Below are 16438 nucleotides of genomic sequence, written 5' to 3' on the forward strand. Positions count from 1 at the left end.
GGCTGTTCAGACATACAGGTTGCATTCCTTTTATCCTATGTACTTTTATGTCTCTTTCATGTCACTTTCATGCCTTACATACTCAGTACGTTTTCCGTACTGATGTCCCTTTTCTAGAGGTGCTGCGTTTCATGCTCGCAGGTTCAAGTAGACGGATTGACGATCCGCCTCCGTAGGTCGCTGCTCAGCTGCTATTAGAGCACTCCTCTTGTTCTGGAGTTGTTGTTGTGTTGTGGTACGTTATACATTTATGTACATATGGGTATGGCGGGGTCCTGTCCCGACCTTGTTATGTTATATACTCCAGTAGAGGCTTGTAGACAGTTATGGTATAGTTAGACGTTATATGGCCCCCTCAGCCTATATTTTTTGCTGTATAGTATTCCATGATGGCCTTGTCGGCTTGCACAGTTTTGTCCTGCACAGTTATTGTTGATACCGAACTTTGGCTCATTATACTTAGAAATAAGGTCTCGGGGTGCCCTGATTGTTAAAAAGCACGAAATAGCACTTTTTACAATTTTTAACACAATTTATTGATAATTATTCTTATTTTTATAAATATTAGAATTTTTATCAATATTTTGTCATTAAATTAATTTCAATAATTATTACTTTTTCACGGTCAATGCAGGCACAGCACAACACTACAATTTTATTTGTTAATTCTTTATATCATAGCACATTTTTCTTTACATTTTTTCAATTGCATACTAATGCTTATATTTTTTTTAAATGTATATTATTTATATTTTAATACAGTGCATCAATATATGAAAGCCGGAAGAAATTATTTCAAGCACGGATCATACTGCGTTAAAGGTTCACAACAAGTCTGAGTAGCCAATTTCGTGACGCCATGTCATCGTGAAAGGAATTGATGCAACAAACACGGTTGATTCACGGATATTTTAAAATTTACCGGTGCAATTGACCGGTATCCGCTCACTGTCGATTAAGTCTCACCACTTTTTGTCAAATCCCTTCTTTCCCTCGGAACATGTTTCCATATTGTTTGGCTTTTCTTTAAACTACTTTTGACTACAAAATTTTTTCTTTTTTCTCAATAAACACGCACGTATCGAATTCTTTAAAACGGGGAATATGGCATCATTTTTCTTCACTGCGGGGCCCTCCGCTATGCCCACTTCCTGAATTCTCTCATTTGTTTCATCCTCTCATTTCTGATTTCTACTCTTCTTATTTTTCCTTTCTTTTTCAACTTATGTCGGATATATTTGAAATTAAATAATACCACATTTTGGCCACTGAAAAATAACCGCCGATTTTTGAGGCCTCATTTTTAAAAGACGGATACATATATATAATTTTATGAAGGATCTGGTCCCAAAACAAATATATGTTTTATAATTGTTCTCAGTCAAATGTTAGCATTTTATGTATTTATATGTTACTTTTTTACTGACATTTTTACTAAATGTTTATGCAGGTACCTGGAAATATACCCCGAAGACGACGCCCGGAAGGAATATGAAGATCTTCATTGAACCACTGTTTGTATTTACTTTCCGTATCTTTTAAAATTGTACAAAACATAAACTCATAATATAGTGAACACTTTATTTTCAAGATGTCGGGCGGGAGAGTATTACTTGTGTTTATTTCCAATTCACTACTCGTTTTGGCAAAACTTAGGTTGTAAACATGTTTTTATTACCAAATTAACTAAATACACACTTGATTAAATTTACATCTTTGACACTAGGCAAAACATTAGGCCATCTCTCAATTCGAAGTAGATATTCATTTTGGTTCTTTTAAACTCACCACGTTTTCTCTCACTTTTCTATACATAACTATTATATCAACTCTTTACTACAATTCATTTGATCATATGTTAAATTAATTATTGTACAAGTAATGTTTTCTCCATTCTTTAATTACCTTTCAAATAAAACAAACGGTATATTTTTTACATGTCAAACTAACTTCATCCCTTTTCTTAAGGATTATTTTATCAAAATACATATTGATATACATTTTTACACACTTTTTTATACATTCACACTTTTTTATACACTCTTTACTCTATATACACCAATATACATTTTATATACACTCTATTATTCCTTTATTTTATATTGATTAAATATTTATAATGTCATTTTACTTATTTTATCGATACCAACACGATAGGTCAAATATGCTAAAGCAACTTTACTGTTTGCGCTAACATATTCTTATTTATTACTATCATTACTTTTATTTATATTAACATTATCTTGCTAATTATATTAACATTATTTTACTAATTATAGTAGTATTACTTTTATCGTACACTAGCATTATTTTTATACAGACGTTATTCATACTAACATCAGCTCTTTTCTTTATTTTACACTTGACACTATTCTATTTAGCATTATTTTCTTACCATTTTATACTAACATTTAATTACATATACTTTCATAGACATATACGATATCTGTATTTTGTTACTACATAATTAATAATCATTCTTTTATTCTTGGGCATAAGTTGTTCTTTTAGCCACAAAAATGTTTAAACCGGTTGGTAACCGCATTTACGGATTTCTTGGGGTGCTTAATACCTTCCTCGAGGAATCATTAGAACCCTTACCCTTTCTATGGTTTTCAAAAATAAGGTTTCGTAATACCTATTTAAAATGATTTCCTAATTACGTAAAAATTGGGTGGTGACTCTGTTTTCACACAAATAGCAAAATTATGAGACGTTCTTACCATAAGGTTAAAAACGGATCGTAACAGTTATATAGTATGTATTTTCGGGCTCATCCCCAACATATTTCTCATATGATCTAGCAGATTTTCATCTGATGACCCTCGAGGTCCACCTTGTTTATGATTATGATAATATAGTATGTTTAGCGGTGCTCAACAGGTAGGGCCCGGGTGCCCGTCATGGCCCTCCGGTTTTGGTGGTGACAAAAGTTTTTGCTTCAAAGACAATTTTAAAATATTTATTCATATCAGATATTTACATTAAAATTATAAAAATCATATAGACATATTTACGAACTCCGGGAGAAAAAATTAGCCAAATTAAAGGAAAATGATAAATAAAATCTTAGGGAGAGGTGTCATGTCAGCATTCTTTTTGCCCTACTTTATATAAATATATGAATATGGATTTTAAGGAATGTTTCATCTATTTGACTAAAGTAACCTTATTGTTTTGGGATATTTTGTTTTGGGATTAGAGAATAATATTATAATAGAGAATAAATATAGGAATGGAGAATAGATTTTGCCTTTTGAAACTTGGGACTTTAATTTTACTTGATGGATTTTGGTGGGTTCATTGCTGGCTTGCAGCCTAGCTATCAACTATGAGTTTCTAAGTTTCTTGATTGTCATCAGAGGTGAATCTAGGATTTCATGAGGATGGGTTCACCGTTGCTTTAAAATAAGATATAAATTTTTATGGGGACATCGAATTTCCGAGCAAAAGATAATTAATTACATTTTTTTAAGAAGTAAGTTGTTTTATAATTACAATGGCATCAAAGAGATGCATAGTTACAAAAGAAGAGGAAATATCAACTCATACAAAGATAACAAAAGTCTATCATAAGTCTAAAGAGCTGACAAATCCAAGGGCCTATCATAAGACTAATTGTCTCTCTTTGAATTTCCGGAGCTATATGCGAACTAACGGATGGACGGCTACTAGAACTTGATTGTCCAATGTACAACTTAGTCATGTATTTATCCATTTTGATTCCTACAAATTTAAATAACTATTCAACTTAGTCACAAATTTATCTCTTGCAAATTCATAATTGTTACATCCGACATTTTTGCATATTCGAAAAATTTGAGATAACTTGACTTGTAATAAATAAGGCCATATTTGGACATTACTTGGTATGAATGTGTAGGCTATGAATACAATGGTGTGGAATTACGAAAGGTGGCCAAGGGCAAAAATTGGAATTTTGGAAACTTGTTCCATGAATTACAAAATCTAGCCAACAATTGGGCTCAAAAAAAATATATAGAAAGTGAGGCCCAAAAAGGAAGCCCAACCGGCCAAGCAACAAATGGCCCAAGTCCAAGGAATAAATTAATTCCCATGTGATAAATACAATGGAAATCATATTATATATTCATCTATATCCTTAGAACATTCAAGAAAAACAAAGAAAGAACAAGAAAAAGAAAGAGGGAGCACGGCTAGAGAAAGAGAGAAAAGAAAAGCAAAGAAAATTTTTTGGAGCCAAATCCTTTGGTTCAAAAATCCATTTCTTGTGGGATTATTACCAAGTGCAAGATTCTCTACAAAGTGATACCATTATCTTGGCAAGAAACTACCATTTGTGGCAAGTGGAAGAGTTGAGAAAAGGTAAGAATTTTTACCATTTTTAAGCCATGGGATATATGTATATATGTTGTAGTGTGTGGGAATGAATGAAAAGCATGAAAATCTTGTGAGTTGTGAATGTGTGTGTATGGTCGTATGTATGTATATGTTGAATGTCTATGGTGACTTGAAATTATGTTGGAATCTAGTTGTAGTTAATGTGGGAATTGTATTAGAAATGAAGGTTGAATGAATTAGTGAAAGTTGGAAATTATAAGGTATGGCCGTGTGGTGCTATGTGTAGGATGGAATATGAACTAAATTTCGTTAGTATGTTAATTGTGTTATTGTGAAATGAATGGAAAAATAATAGTCCTTGTTGTCATGGAAAAATGGTTACTAAGTTGTTGAAGAAAATTATGCAACCTTGTTATTTCTTATGTAAAAATGGAAATGGAAGTGTTAAAAGGCAAATTATGAGTAATGTTGATGAATTTGGAAGATGGAATTGTATAATGAACTTGTATGTTGAAGGTTAGGAGAATTGGATAAATTGTGGCTTTGATGGAAAGTTTGTAAGTTTGCATATCTTATGTATATCTTGTGAGAATGGTGTGATATGCCTCCAAATCGTGTTGTAATGATTTTGATGGAAGATGAATATGAGAATAATAAGTTTGGGTTGGAAATGTAAGGTTGAAACGCAAAATGTTTCGTTATGTCGAAAGGATGGCTAGTGATGCCATATCGTATGTTTAATGCATATTGTTGTTATTGATGCTATTTCTGGGTTGTTGTGATGATGAATTGAGCCGAGCTAAGTCTCGGGGATGTCTTATATACAGAGGAAATGCTGCCGAAATTTCGGTAGGCAAGTCTGTGTTAAGTTGAATTATTGAAAAGTTTGAAACTAACAAATGGTAAACTTGACCATTTCTAGATTTTGGATGAAATTGAAGTCGACGCCAAGCGAGCGTAAGGCGCTATCGAGGTATGTGAAGCATTTCCCTTTGTTCCTAGGCATGTTCTGGATGTGATAGGCTCGGCCGCGAGCCTTAAGTACGACTCCGTTCTCCGGAATTCGAGACGGAAAACCGCTCCAATTCCTTCAATTCAATTGAAGCTATTTTCTTACAAATTGCCTTTAAAGTGAGTTTTGTACAAAACTTCCCTAAACGGAGTCGGAACACTTCCAAACGATTATGGATGACCTCATAAGGTCTATTAGCGATAATTTGCATATGTTGCCTCGAGTTGGTCCGAGGCGGGCCCGCAAGGCCCGATATCTTCTGTAATACTTTAAATACTTCCGTTTTGTCCGATTTTCTCAGAAACCATCTGAACTATTATTTTGATTATGATACAACTATTTTTATGAAATTCTTACAAAATGATTTCTGAACATCTGAGAATCTGATTCTGATAATAATCTGTCGTGCCTTCCCAAGTAGGATATAGGCGCGTACTATGCATACTATCCGTATACTCTGATTTTGACTCGCTGTTTGGCACCCTTCAGTTTGATTGAGTTTGTATGTTGAGTCTGTATGTAAGTAGTTTCTCATTTATCGGTTCGTGTCTGTCTCAATGCATTCTTTCACTGCGTCCAGGGCCAGGTTCTGTTATCGTGCATATTTCTCTGCATTGTTCACCGCGTCCCTCGGCGTGCGGGCCGGGATCTGTATGTCTGTATGATATTATGATCTGTGTATGGGGATGGCGGCCAGGATGGCATATGATCTGATCTGATTCTGTCTGTCCACCGCGTCCCGTACTAAGAGGGCCGGGTTCTGTTACCGCGCCCCCAGACAGGGCCGGGATCTGTATGAATGTATGCGTGTGCCATCTGTATTTATTTAAGCACATGCCTCTGTATGATTCTGTATGACTCTGTACTACTCTGCATGCATAATTCTGTCCGACATACTTCTGTCTGTCCGTCTGAATTACGACTATGTCTGTATGTCCGTATGGATTCTGATTCTGTATGTCCGTAGGGATTCTGATTCTGTATGTCCGTATGGAATTTTATTCGGTACGCCCGTATGGACTCCGATTCTGTACGTCTGTATGGATACTGATTCTGCTCGTCTGTCCGTATTATGATTCCGTCTGTCTGTCCGAACCATGATTCTGTTTATCTGTATGAACCACGACTCTGTATGTCTGTCTGGATCATGACTCTGTCCGTCCGTCTGATTTATGGGTCTGTCCGTTATATTGCTGTGACTCCGGTTCGGACTATGTTTATATCTGCTATGTTTCTGCTTTACATACTCGGTACATTTTTCGTACTGACCCCCGCTCTTCGGGGGCTGCGCTACATGCCCGCAGGTACAGACGCACCAGGTGATACGCCGCCAGCGTAGGTTTCTGACTCTGCTGTTTGAAGAGCTCCTTCGATCCGGAGCATATACTTTTGGTATATATCTTCTGTTCTTCCGTATGTTCTGTATGTATGGAAATTCTGGGTACGGCGGGGCCCTGTCCCGTCATATGATTCTGTATGTCTGTAGAGGCCTGTAGATAGATGTGTGGGTTACGGGTTTCGTCGGTATGTTAGCCTTATTGGCTTATATGTAAATGTCTGTATGTTCAGGTATGTATGTATATATATGTATGTTTGCGCGCGTGCCGTATTTGTATCGACCAACTTCTGTAACTTCTGTAAAAACAAAAAAAAAATCCGTATGATTCGAAAGTCGGTCGGGTAGGTATGTACGGGTACCCAGTTAGGGTACCAGTCGCGGCCCACGGGGTTGGGTCGTGACAATAATAAAATAAGGGAAACGCACCCTTCCAAATTTGTAATAACATAGAGGAATCACACCCCTTTCGCATTCAAAAATAAGGGAATCACACCCTTCCAAATTTGTAATAAAATAGAGGAATCACACCCCTTTCGCATTCAAAAATAAGGGAATCACACCCTTCCAAATTTATAATAAAATAGAGGAATCACACCTCTTTTGCATTCAAATATAAGGGAATTACACCCTTCCACATTTATAATAAATTAGAAGAATCATACCCCTTTCGCATTCAAAATTATAGAGAAGTGTTCATTACCGTCTATCGAGCTCAAAATTTAGTGCAAATACGATCCAAGAGGTCCAAAACTTTACGGCCGCAGTGCAAATGGTACTTCTCCTTCGAACAAAATGATGACTCCAACCTAAAAATGAAAATTTGTCAAATTCCTTAAAACCCATAAACCCCAAAATTCAAAAGAACCAAGAAAATAAGCTTTTAAAAGTCAAAACCCATAAACCCCAAAATTCAAAAACTCAAAAAACCCAATAAATTTCAGAAACCCAAATTCACAAATCAATAAAAAGACCAAAATGGTGTTTGAAATTCGAATTCAAGACTTACCAGACACCTTATTGTTCTGAGATATTTTGTTTTGGGATCAGAGAATAATATTATAATAGAGAATAAATATAGGAATGGAGAATAGATTTTGCCTTTTGAAACTTGGAACTTTAATTTTACTTGATGGATTTTGGTGGGTTCATTGCTGGCGTGCAGCTTAGCTAAGTTTTTTTATTGTCATGACTCATGAGTTCATCATTGCAGTGCAGCCATGTAGTTTTATTGTTTTTTTTTTTTTTTTACTTTTTGGGACTTGTTATAATTAGAAATAAGGGAAACAAAGTATATGATGCAATATGAAGTAAAAACACTTTTTTACTTGAGTAATAATATAAAAAGGAAGGTAAAAGGGTCGCTTTAGAAAATAATAGCAAAAATTTAAAAAGCTGCCCGAGATGGGGATTGAACCCGTGACCTTGAGAATACAAAGATAACCTTTGACTAGTGCTCCACTCAGCCTATTATGACCATGTGTTCACTTAGTTAATATTAGATATATTTTCAGAATTATACATATAATATATCGAGATTAGTCGCGTGTCCACATGTTCACGTGACCCAAAATTTACACACAAATTCGCCCCTGATTGTCATGACTCATGAGTTCATCGTTGCAGTGCAACCATGGAGTTTTTTTTTTTTTTTTTTTTTTTACTTTTTGGGACTTAGTATAATTAGAAATAAAGGAAACAAAGTATATGATGCAATATGAAGTAAAAACACATTTTTACTTGAGTAATAATATAAAAAGGAAGGTAAAAAGGTAGCTTTAGAAAATAATAACAAAAATTAAAAAAGCTGCCCGAGCTGGGGATTGAACCCGTGACCTTGAGAATACAAAGATAACCTTTGACCAATGCTCCACTCAACCTATTATGACCATGTGTTCACTTAGTTAATATTAGATATATTTTCAGAATTATACACATAATATATCGAGATTAGTCGAGTGACCACATGTTCACGTGACCCAAAATTTACACACAAATTTTTCCCTGCTTGCAAGTATTTATATATCTTCTGTGCAAATATACATATAGATTTCTTAATATTTTTTTCCGAACAAGTTAAAATAATATGGGTGTTAAAATGTTTCAAAAAAGTACTATATGTCGCAACTTTTGGTTTACTAGATATTCTATGCTTTATTTTCAGGGAAAATTTCAGAAATATACAAGTTGGTCACTTATATTGCAAAAAAAAAAAAAAAAAAAAAAGCACAAAAACTTACATTACGAAAAATAGCCCAAAACATACAAACATATACAGACACTTATACCAACATATATCAACATATACAAACATAGGGAAAATACATTAAACCCCCCCCCCCCCCCCCAACGTATATCCGGATTAATTATGACGCACCCAACCTTTGCGGGCGACCTATTACCCCCCTAGTCTTAATTTTTCAGTATTTTATTGACCTTTTATCGCTGATTTTTTGTGACCCCTAATTTTTTATCGTACGTGTTGTACACGCGCTTTTTAATTATCCAATTCAGCATTATTTTTTAACTCCCTTTTCATTTCACTCGTAAACGTAAACAAAATTAAAAGGCTCAGATTTTAAAACTCCCCTCTCTCTCTCTCATCGATTTTCACAGATTTTGCACTGTTTACCTTGATAATTTTCAACCATCTTCCACCACATACATTAATTCGTGCAATACTTAGTGATTTGTAGGGTCGTTTTTGCATTCTCAAGTTTGGTGAAGTTTGTTTTGTTGAAGAAGGCTATCATTCGTGAGGTAAATGTAGGGTTTTGACACATTTAATTATTTGCTTGCATTCTAGGGTTTTGGAATCTGGTGTTTTTTAATGTAGGGTCATTTTTAGGGTTTTGACACATTTAATTATTTGCTTGCATTCTAGGGTTTTGAATCGGGTGTTTGTTAATGTAGGGTTTTTTTTAGTAGAATGAGGTAAATGAACGAGTAACTTTTGCTGCTGATTTTGTTAAAAAACATATGTTTCCCTTTGATGTTGCTTGTTGGTGAGAAGTTTTGTTGATTTGTAATTTAAGGATTTTGTTAAGTATTGTTGCTTTGTAACTTTCAGGTATGACTGATTTTATTTATGTTACGTTGAGATGGTTTTATGGTGGGGTATTTGATTTAAGTAGTGGTGTGCCAAGATATGAGGGTGGTAATTGTACAGAATTCTTAGATGTTGATGTTGATAGGTTGTCATATTTTGAGCTTAGGGACTACATAAAAGAATTAGGATATAGTCCAAGTTGTGGTTTTAAGGTGAAGCCCCCTAATAGTGACATTCTTGTAGATGTACTTACTGACAAGGATATTTTGGACCTTTCCCTAAGTTTGAAAGATGGGGACATTGTGGAGATTTATGTCTGCCACATGGTAGATGAACCAGATGTGCCCCCATTTCCTTTGGAATATATTGTTCCCAACAACCAAACAAAAAGTGATGCTTTTAATAAAGTTGGTGAGGGTATCCAATGTGAACCAAATGTTTGTCAAAGCAACCCTAATGAGAACCCAGCCACTGAAAATACACCACTTGAAACTGCAGCAACTACTACTTCACCCTCTCAATTTCCCACTAATTCTTCAACCCCACAAACAGAAGCTGCTGAAAATTCACCCAAACAAACTGAACCTGAAGATGGTGAAAATGCAAAGCAAGTAAGTAGTGACCATGTTGACTCTCAATCAACAGATTCTGATGTTGAATAAGATGTTGAATCTGATGTAGAATCAGACCATGTGGCAATATTTGATGGTCCAGATGGTGATGATGGATCTGATGTACATGAGGAAGTTAGAACATTTAGGGCTGAAAGGAGGGCTTATAAGAGAAGGACTAGAAGAGAGAAAAAGGGGCAACCTAATATTGATGATGTACCTTTAGGTGAAGTTGAACAAGACATAGGATTTGATGAAACAGAACATAATGAAAGAGGTTTGGAAGGAAGGGTAGGTGGTGATGAACCCTTTTACTTTAGTTCTGATGCATATAGTTGTTCATCTGATGAGAATGATGCTAAGGAGGGGGGTAACCTTGAAACCTAAAAGGGAAAGTAAATACATAAGGTTTGACCCTACATGTAAGAAGGTAGTATGGCAGCTTGGTATGATTTTTCAGAGTGTTAATGAGTTTAGAGATGCTGTGACTAGATATTCACTTCAGAAGCATATTCAGTTAGATAAGTTTGTCAATGAGCCTTCAAGGGTGAGGGTCACATGTAGGGATGGTTGTCCTTGGTTAATTTATGCTAAACTGGACAATTCAACCAAGAATTTTCAAATCAAAACATACTATCCTAAACATAAATGTGTTCAGACCACAAGGAACTATATGTGCAATTCTAAGTACCTAGCCACCCACTACAAAGATAGAACTACTGAACAACCAAATATCAGAATTTGCAAACTCCAAGAGGCAATTAGGAAGGAACTTGGTGTACATGTTGGCAGGTCCACTGTTAGGAGAGCTAGATCTAAGGTTTTACTAGAGATCATGGGTGATCAAGAAAAAGAGTTTGGAAGAATACTTGATTACAGAGATGAAGTGTTGAGAACAAATCCAGGAAGTACTTGTGTGGTGAAAGTGTCTACTACAGAATTTGCTGAAGATGGTAAACCTTGCTTCTTAGGTTTCTACATCTGTTTTGATGCCTTGAAAAGGTCATTTTTGAGTGGTTGTAGAAGATGCATTGGGTTAGATGGTTGTGTCTTAAAGGGTTGTAGCAAAGGTCAACTGCTAGTTGCTGTGGCTAAGGATGGCAACAACCAGATGTTGCCAATTGCTTGGGCTGTTGTGGAGTGTGAGAACAAAACCACATGGGCTTGCTTTTTGAAAATATTGATTGAAGACTCGAACTTAGGCGATGGGACTGGTTACACAGTCATTTCAGATATGCAGAAGGTACTAAACTGTTGATTTTATATTGTTTACGTTGTTACACTTTGCTGATTTTATACTGTTCCTTTTCAGGGGCTTCTTGCCACTATAAAAGAGCTCCTACCAGAAGCGGAGCAAAGGCAATGTGCTAGACACATCCTTGCAAACTGGTCAAAAGATTGGGGAGGCCTTGAAAGGAGGCTGATTTTTTAGAAATGTGCTAGAAGCACATTTGAGGCAGATTTGAGTAGAAATTTGAACAAATTACAGCTGCTTGGTGGTGACAAGATTGTTGAGGATTTACTCTACTACAAGGAACACACTTTTTGTAAGGTATACTTTAATACTGAAACTAAGTGTGACATCATTGACAATAATATGGCTGAGAGCTTTAATGCTTGGATCTTGCCTACAAGACACAAGACCATCATAACCATGCTAGAAGAAATTAGGATTAAGGTAATGAATAGGATAAGTGTGATGAGGTCTTTTGCAAACACTTGGGTCACAAGAATATCTCCAATGGCATTAAGGACATTAGAAGAAAACATGGGGAAGTCAATGAACTGTAATATTGTGTTTAATGGTGAGCATGGGTTTGAGATTCTTGATGGTCCATATCAGCACACTGTTGATATTGTCAATGAGAAATGTAGTTGTAAGTCATGGCAGCTCAAAGGAATACCATGTCCACAAGCCATCTGTGCCATGTTGTACAAGAAGTATGAACCTATTGAATATGTCCATGAATAATATAGCAAGAAGAACTGGTTCAAAACCTATTGTCACTACATTCAACCAATGACAAATATGGCAATGTGGCCTAGGTCTGCTAATCCTGCTATTGCACCACCAATCATCAGGAAAATACCAGGCAGGCCCTCAAAAGCAAGAAGGAAAGAGGCCAGTGAAGCAAAGAAATGTGGAAAAATGCCAAGAACAGGCATGTTGATGACTTGCAGCCAATGTGGAGGTAAAAACCACAATAAAAGAGGCTGTCAGAGGGTATGTCCTGCACTGCACTATTGAATTTTTATGACTTGACTTTGCACTGCACTATTGAATTTTTATGGCTTTGCATTTTACTTGTAGAAGGGAACATGGTCTGCTTTTGCTGTTTCTCAAGCCAATACTACTTCTCAAACATTTGATGCTTCTCAAACATTTGATGCTTCTCAAACATTTGCTGCTTCTCAAGCCAGTACTGCCTCTCAAACTAATAATGCCTTTCAAACCTTTGCTTCCTCTCAAACCTTTGCTGCTTCTCAAACAACTGCTGCTTGAAACAATGTCCCAAGGCCAAGGGGGAGACCAAGAAAAGCACCTGTGGTACCTGAAACTCCTCCAAGACCAAGGGGTAGGCCAAGAAAATATCCTAATGTTCCTAGTACTCCTCCAAGACCAAGGGGAAGGCCAAGAAAAGAACCTGCAGTTGCTACTCCAAAGCCAAGAGGAAGGCCAAGAAAAGAACCTGCAATTGCTACTCTAAAGCCTAGAGGAAGGCCAAGAAAGGTAACAGAGGTTGTTGCTAGTCCTGCCCTTGCTGTTCTCAAAAGAGTTGATTCTGAGGGTCCCCCTTCTTACCCAAATAAAAGATCTAAAACAGTTAGTATGGGAGTCTTTGTTGCTGAAAGTGGTTATACATCCCTGAATGTAAGTTTAATATTTTCTTTACAATGGCATTGGTATGTGAAGTTGTGAAGTGACTAATTTTCAAATTTTTTTATTGCAGCATGGCATGCCTACTAGTAGAGTGCTGAATTTTGGTGGTAAACATCAAACAAGTCAGCCTATAAGATCTGCTGAAGTCACAGGAGACCTTGGTCACAAGGCACGGCAAGGGATGAGGTACAAAGGCAAACCATGCTACTCAAGAAGCATGCTTGATGAGATTAGAAGGGACAAACTCAACAAGGCCACTAGCAGCAAAGGAAAGAGGCCATGGAAGTGATGACCATTACTTAGATTACTAGAATTAAGTTGTTTTTTGGATAATGATTTGCTTTGTATGAATTCGGCAGTTTGGAAGACTTGAATTAGCAGTTACAATGACTTAATGTTTTCTGCTTAATTAAGTGTTAGAATGACTTATTAATCATACTTGTTTGTGTCCATTGTTTGTGCTCTGTTAGCTGTGGTACTGTGATTTGGGCAGTGTGTACATTGAGCAGTAAAGTTAAATGTGCAGTCTGTGCACTGTGTCGTGTGTGTACATATAAATGTGGGCAGATTTCTGTGCCGGCTTGAATTCAAGTACATTGACTGAAATGAATTCAGTCAGTCTGCATTGGATGTTTCAATTCAATCTAATTGAATTCATTCACATTGACTGGTAGTTGGGAAGGCTAATGAGAATTGTAACCATTCAATATCATCAGCCTATAAATAGCCTATTAAGCTGTCCATTTCAACTTATCCCTACACCATTCCTTCTCATTCAAAAAACGAATTTCATAGCAAAATGCCTCTAGGTGAAGATGAACTGATTTACTTCGAGAAGAAACTAATCAAATCATACGTTGACAACGATGACTTTGTAAGTGTTATTTTGCTAACTTATTTCAATTGATGTGTTTACTTATTCATAATGCCTCATGCATTTTGTGCAGATCCTACCTTCTAACATACAAGATTTTCTTCCAAACACAACTACACAAGCTATTGTTTTCTACGAGCAGCGTGAATACAATATGATGTATAAGGTTGGCGCGCATACCCGCCTCTGCCAAGGGTGGAAGGATTTCATTGATGCAAACCTTCTAAGGGAGGGACACGTCTTATGCTTTAATGGTTGTGAACATAATGAGAAAGTAACCTTCTTTGTTAATATCAAGAGGGAAGTTATCGAAATAGATTAGGTTTCTCCCTATTATGTAAAGTTTATGAATTATCATCAATGAAATCTATATCTATGAACTTTATCTTTATCTATGGTTTTTCTTCTCAAGTTGAATGAAGACAACTTTTTAATTGAACATCCATGACAAGAAACTTCTTCAACTTACATACATAAAGTGAATAACAATCACTTAAACATCCTTCAACATACAAACATGTAATCTTACTATGGCAATCGACATTGGTAATGCTTGTTCAAAAACACCCAATAAACCAAATAACAACACCAAAGAAACACAAAAACAAAAACTTGTTAATAGTAGTGCATCTACCCCTCTTCTCTTGTTCAAGCTTCACCACTTTCATCTCTTCTTCAAGCTTTGACACTTTCATCTCTTCTTCATTAACAATATTCTCATTACCGATGGCCATTTCACTATTGTCATTACCAATATCTCCATCAATGCAAGAAGACTCTCCTTCTTCCATTTCATTTGTCAAACCAACTTCTTCCGCCATTTTCTTCTTCAATTCCACTATTTGCTCTTTCATTTTCTTCTTTAATTCCACTTCTTGCTCTTCCATTTTCTTAATCAATTTGTGAATAACAAACTTAGACCTTTCATCAATAGGATCATCCCTCCATTCAAAGAACTTACATTTCTTAGGCTATAAAATAAATTCAACTCATGTTAGGAACACTGTAATGTGTGGCAGAAATAAGGCACGCAACATAAAAAAATAGATTTATAATCGTACCCCATAGAATGGGCATGTCCAAAATCTTCTTCCGGGATTATTGGGAGACCAAGAAATCTGCATTTTCAATAATACTCCGTGATGGCATCGCACTTGACACTTCATCTTTGGATCGTCATTTTGACTGCAAAGATTGTTCAACTCCGATTTGAACTCTTTCATTAAGAACCCTAGAAAAAAAAATTAAGTGAAAGATTTCTTGGTCTATAAATAAAAGATGAGAATAATAATGAGTTTGGAGAAAATATTACTTACCACTAGAATGCATGGCACAGATTTCAAAAATTTTTTTCTTCAAGCTTTGGCAACAATGGAGTCAAGAATCGAAAATGAAGAAGAAGGAAGAGAAAATAAAGGGGGAGCGGGTGGGGCGGGTTTTTCCCGTTATTTTTAAACACGTTTCAAAAAATAACTGGTCAAATGCTCCCCTCACGCGCTGCTTGGTCGTGTAGTCACGCACACTGCCAGATCAGCGCTAAAAGGTCAATAAAATACTGAAAAATTAAGACTGGGGGGGGGGGGGGGGGGGTAATAGGTCGCCCGCAAAGGTTGGGTGCGTCATAATTAATCCGCTATACGTTGGGGGGGTTTTAATGTATTTTCCCTACAAACATATATACAAAGGCAGAGAGAGAGAGAGAGAGAGAGAGAGAGAGAGTGTGAGAGAGAGAAAAGTTTGAGTCATTTTTTGTAAGAATTAAAAAAAAGGGTCAATTTTGATAGCATTGTTGCCCCAATGAACATACAGTGTAATTTTTTTTAATTTTTTTTATGCCTATGTTTTAAGCTTATACTCCTTCGTCCCAAAATATTTATTATTTTTTGCTTTTTGAGATTCAAACTACATGATTTTTATCAATGTTTAAGATTTTTTCACTATTTTGATATGAAAAGCATCACGATTTATAGTACTTTTCGCATAGTTGGATGGCTCACGACTTTCTACACAATATTGGGTCAGTCTTTCTACAAATAATTTTCCTTCATAACATGAATTCTCTGCCAGAGATTAATTACACGTATTTCAAGAATGGACCAAGTTTGTTATTAATAGTAGTATCCTTCCATAAGATGAATTCTCCGCCACAAATTGATTCTATGTTTTTTAAGAATGGATCAAGTTTGTAGTTTTGTACTTGAAATAATTTTTTGTAATTATTTTAGCGAGTTTCTTTTTGGAAAAATAATGGAGCTGCTATTTCTTGCTTTCACAAGAAAATTTGAGTTCAATCGATTTTAGATTTTTCTGATAAGTCTAAGGCTGTTTATTATTTGCAGAAGCACTATATCT

General features: G+C 35.8%; 1 protein-coding gene across 1 annotated transcript; it reads left to right on the top strand.

The window, feature by feature from the left end:
- Nucleotides 1–10779: 10779 nt before the first annotated feature.
- On the top strand, nt 10780–12303 carry LOC132631054 (uncharacterized). The gene is made up of 3 exons (XM_060346652.1): nt 10780–11574; nt 11644–11695; nt 11792–12303. Exons 1-3 carry the CDS (start codon nt 10780–10782, stop codon nt 12301–12303), a joined length of 1359 nt encoding a protein of 452 aa, XP_060202635.1.
- Nucleotides 12304–16438: the final 4135 nt, after the last annotated feature.

The sequence above is a fragment of the Lycium barbarum genome, chromosome 3 (assembly GCF_019175385.1).
Source record: "Lycium barbarum isolate Lr01 chromosome 3, ASM1917538v2, whole genome shotgun sequence".
NCBI lineage: Eukaryota > Viridiplantae > Streptophyta > Magnoliopsida > Solanales > Solanaceae > Lycium > Lycium barbarum.

What these genes read in the sequence shown, in the direction of transcription:
- LOC132631054 (XM_060346652.1), top strand. Translation starts at nt 10,780, where the DNA reads ATGATTTTTCAGAGTGTTAATGAGTTTAGAGATGCTGTGACTAGATAT. An exon ending in TCATTTCAGATATGCAGAAG is followed by an intron (nt 11,575 to 11,643) that starts GTACTAAACTGT and finishes GTTCCTTTTCAG; the next exon opens with GGGCTTCTTGCCACTATAAA. An exon ending in AGAAGCGGAGCAAAGGCAAT is followed by an intron (nt 11,696 to 11,791) that starts GTGCTAGACACA and finishes CATTTGAGGCAG; the next exon opens with ATTTGAGTAGAAATTTGAAC.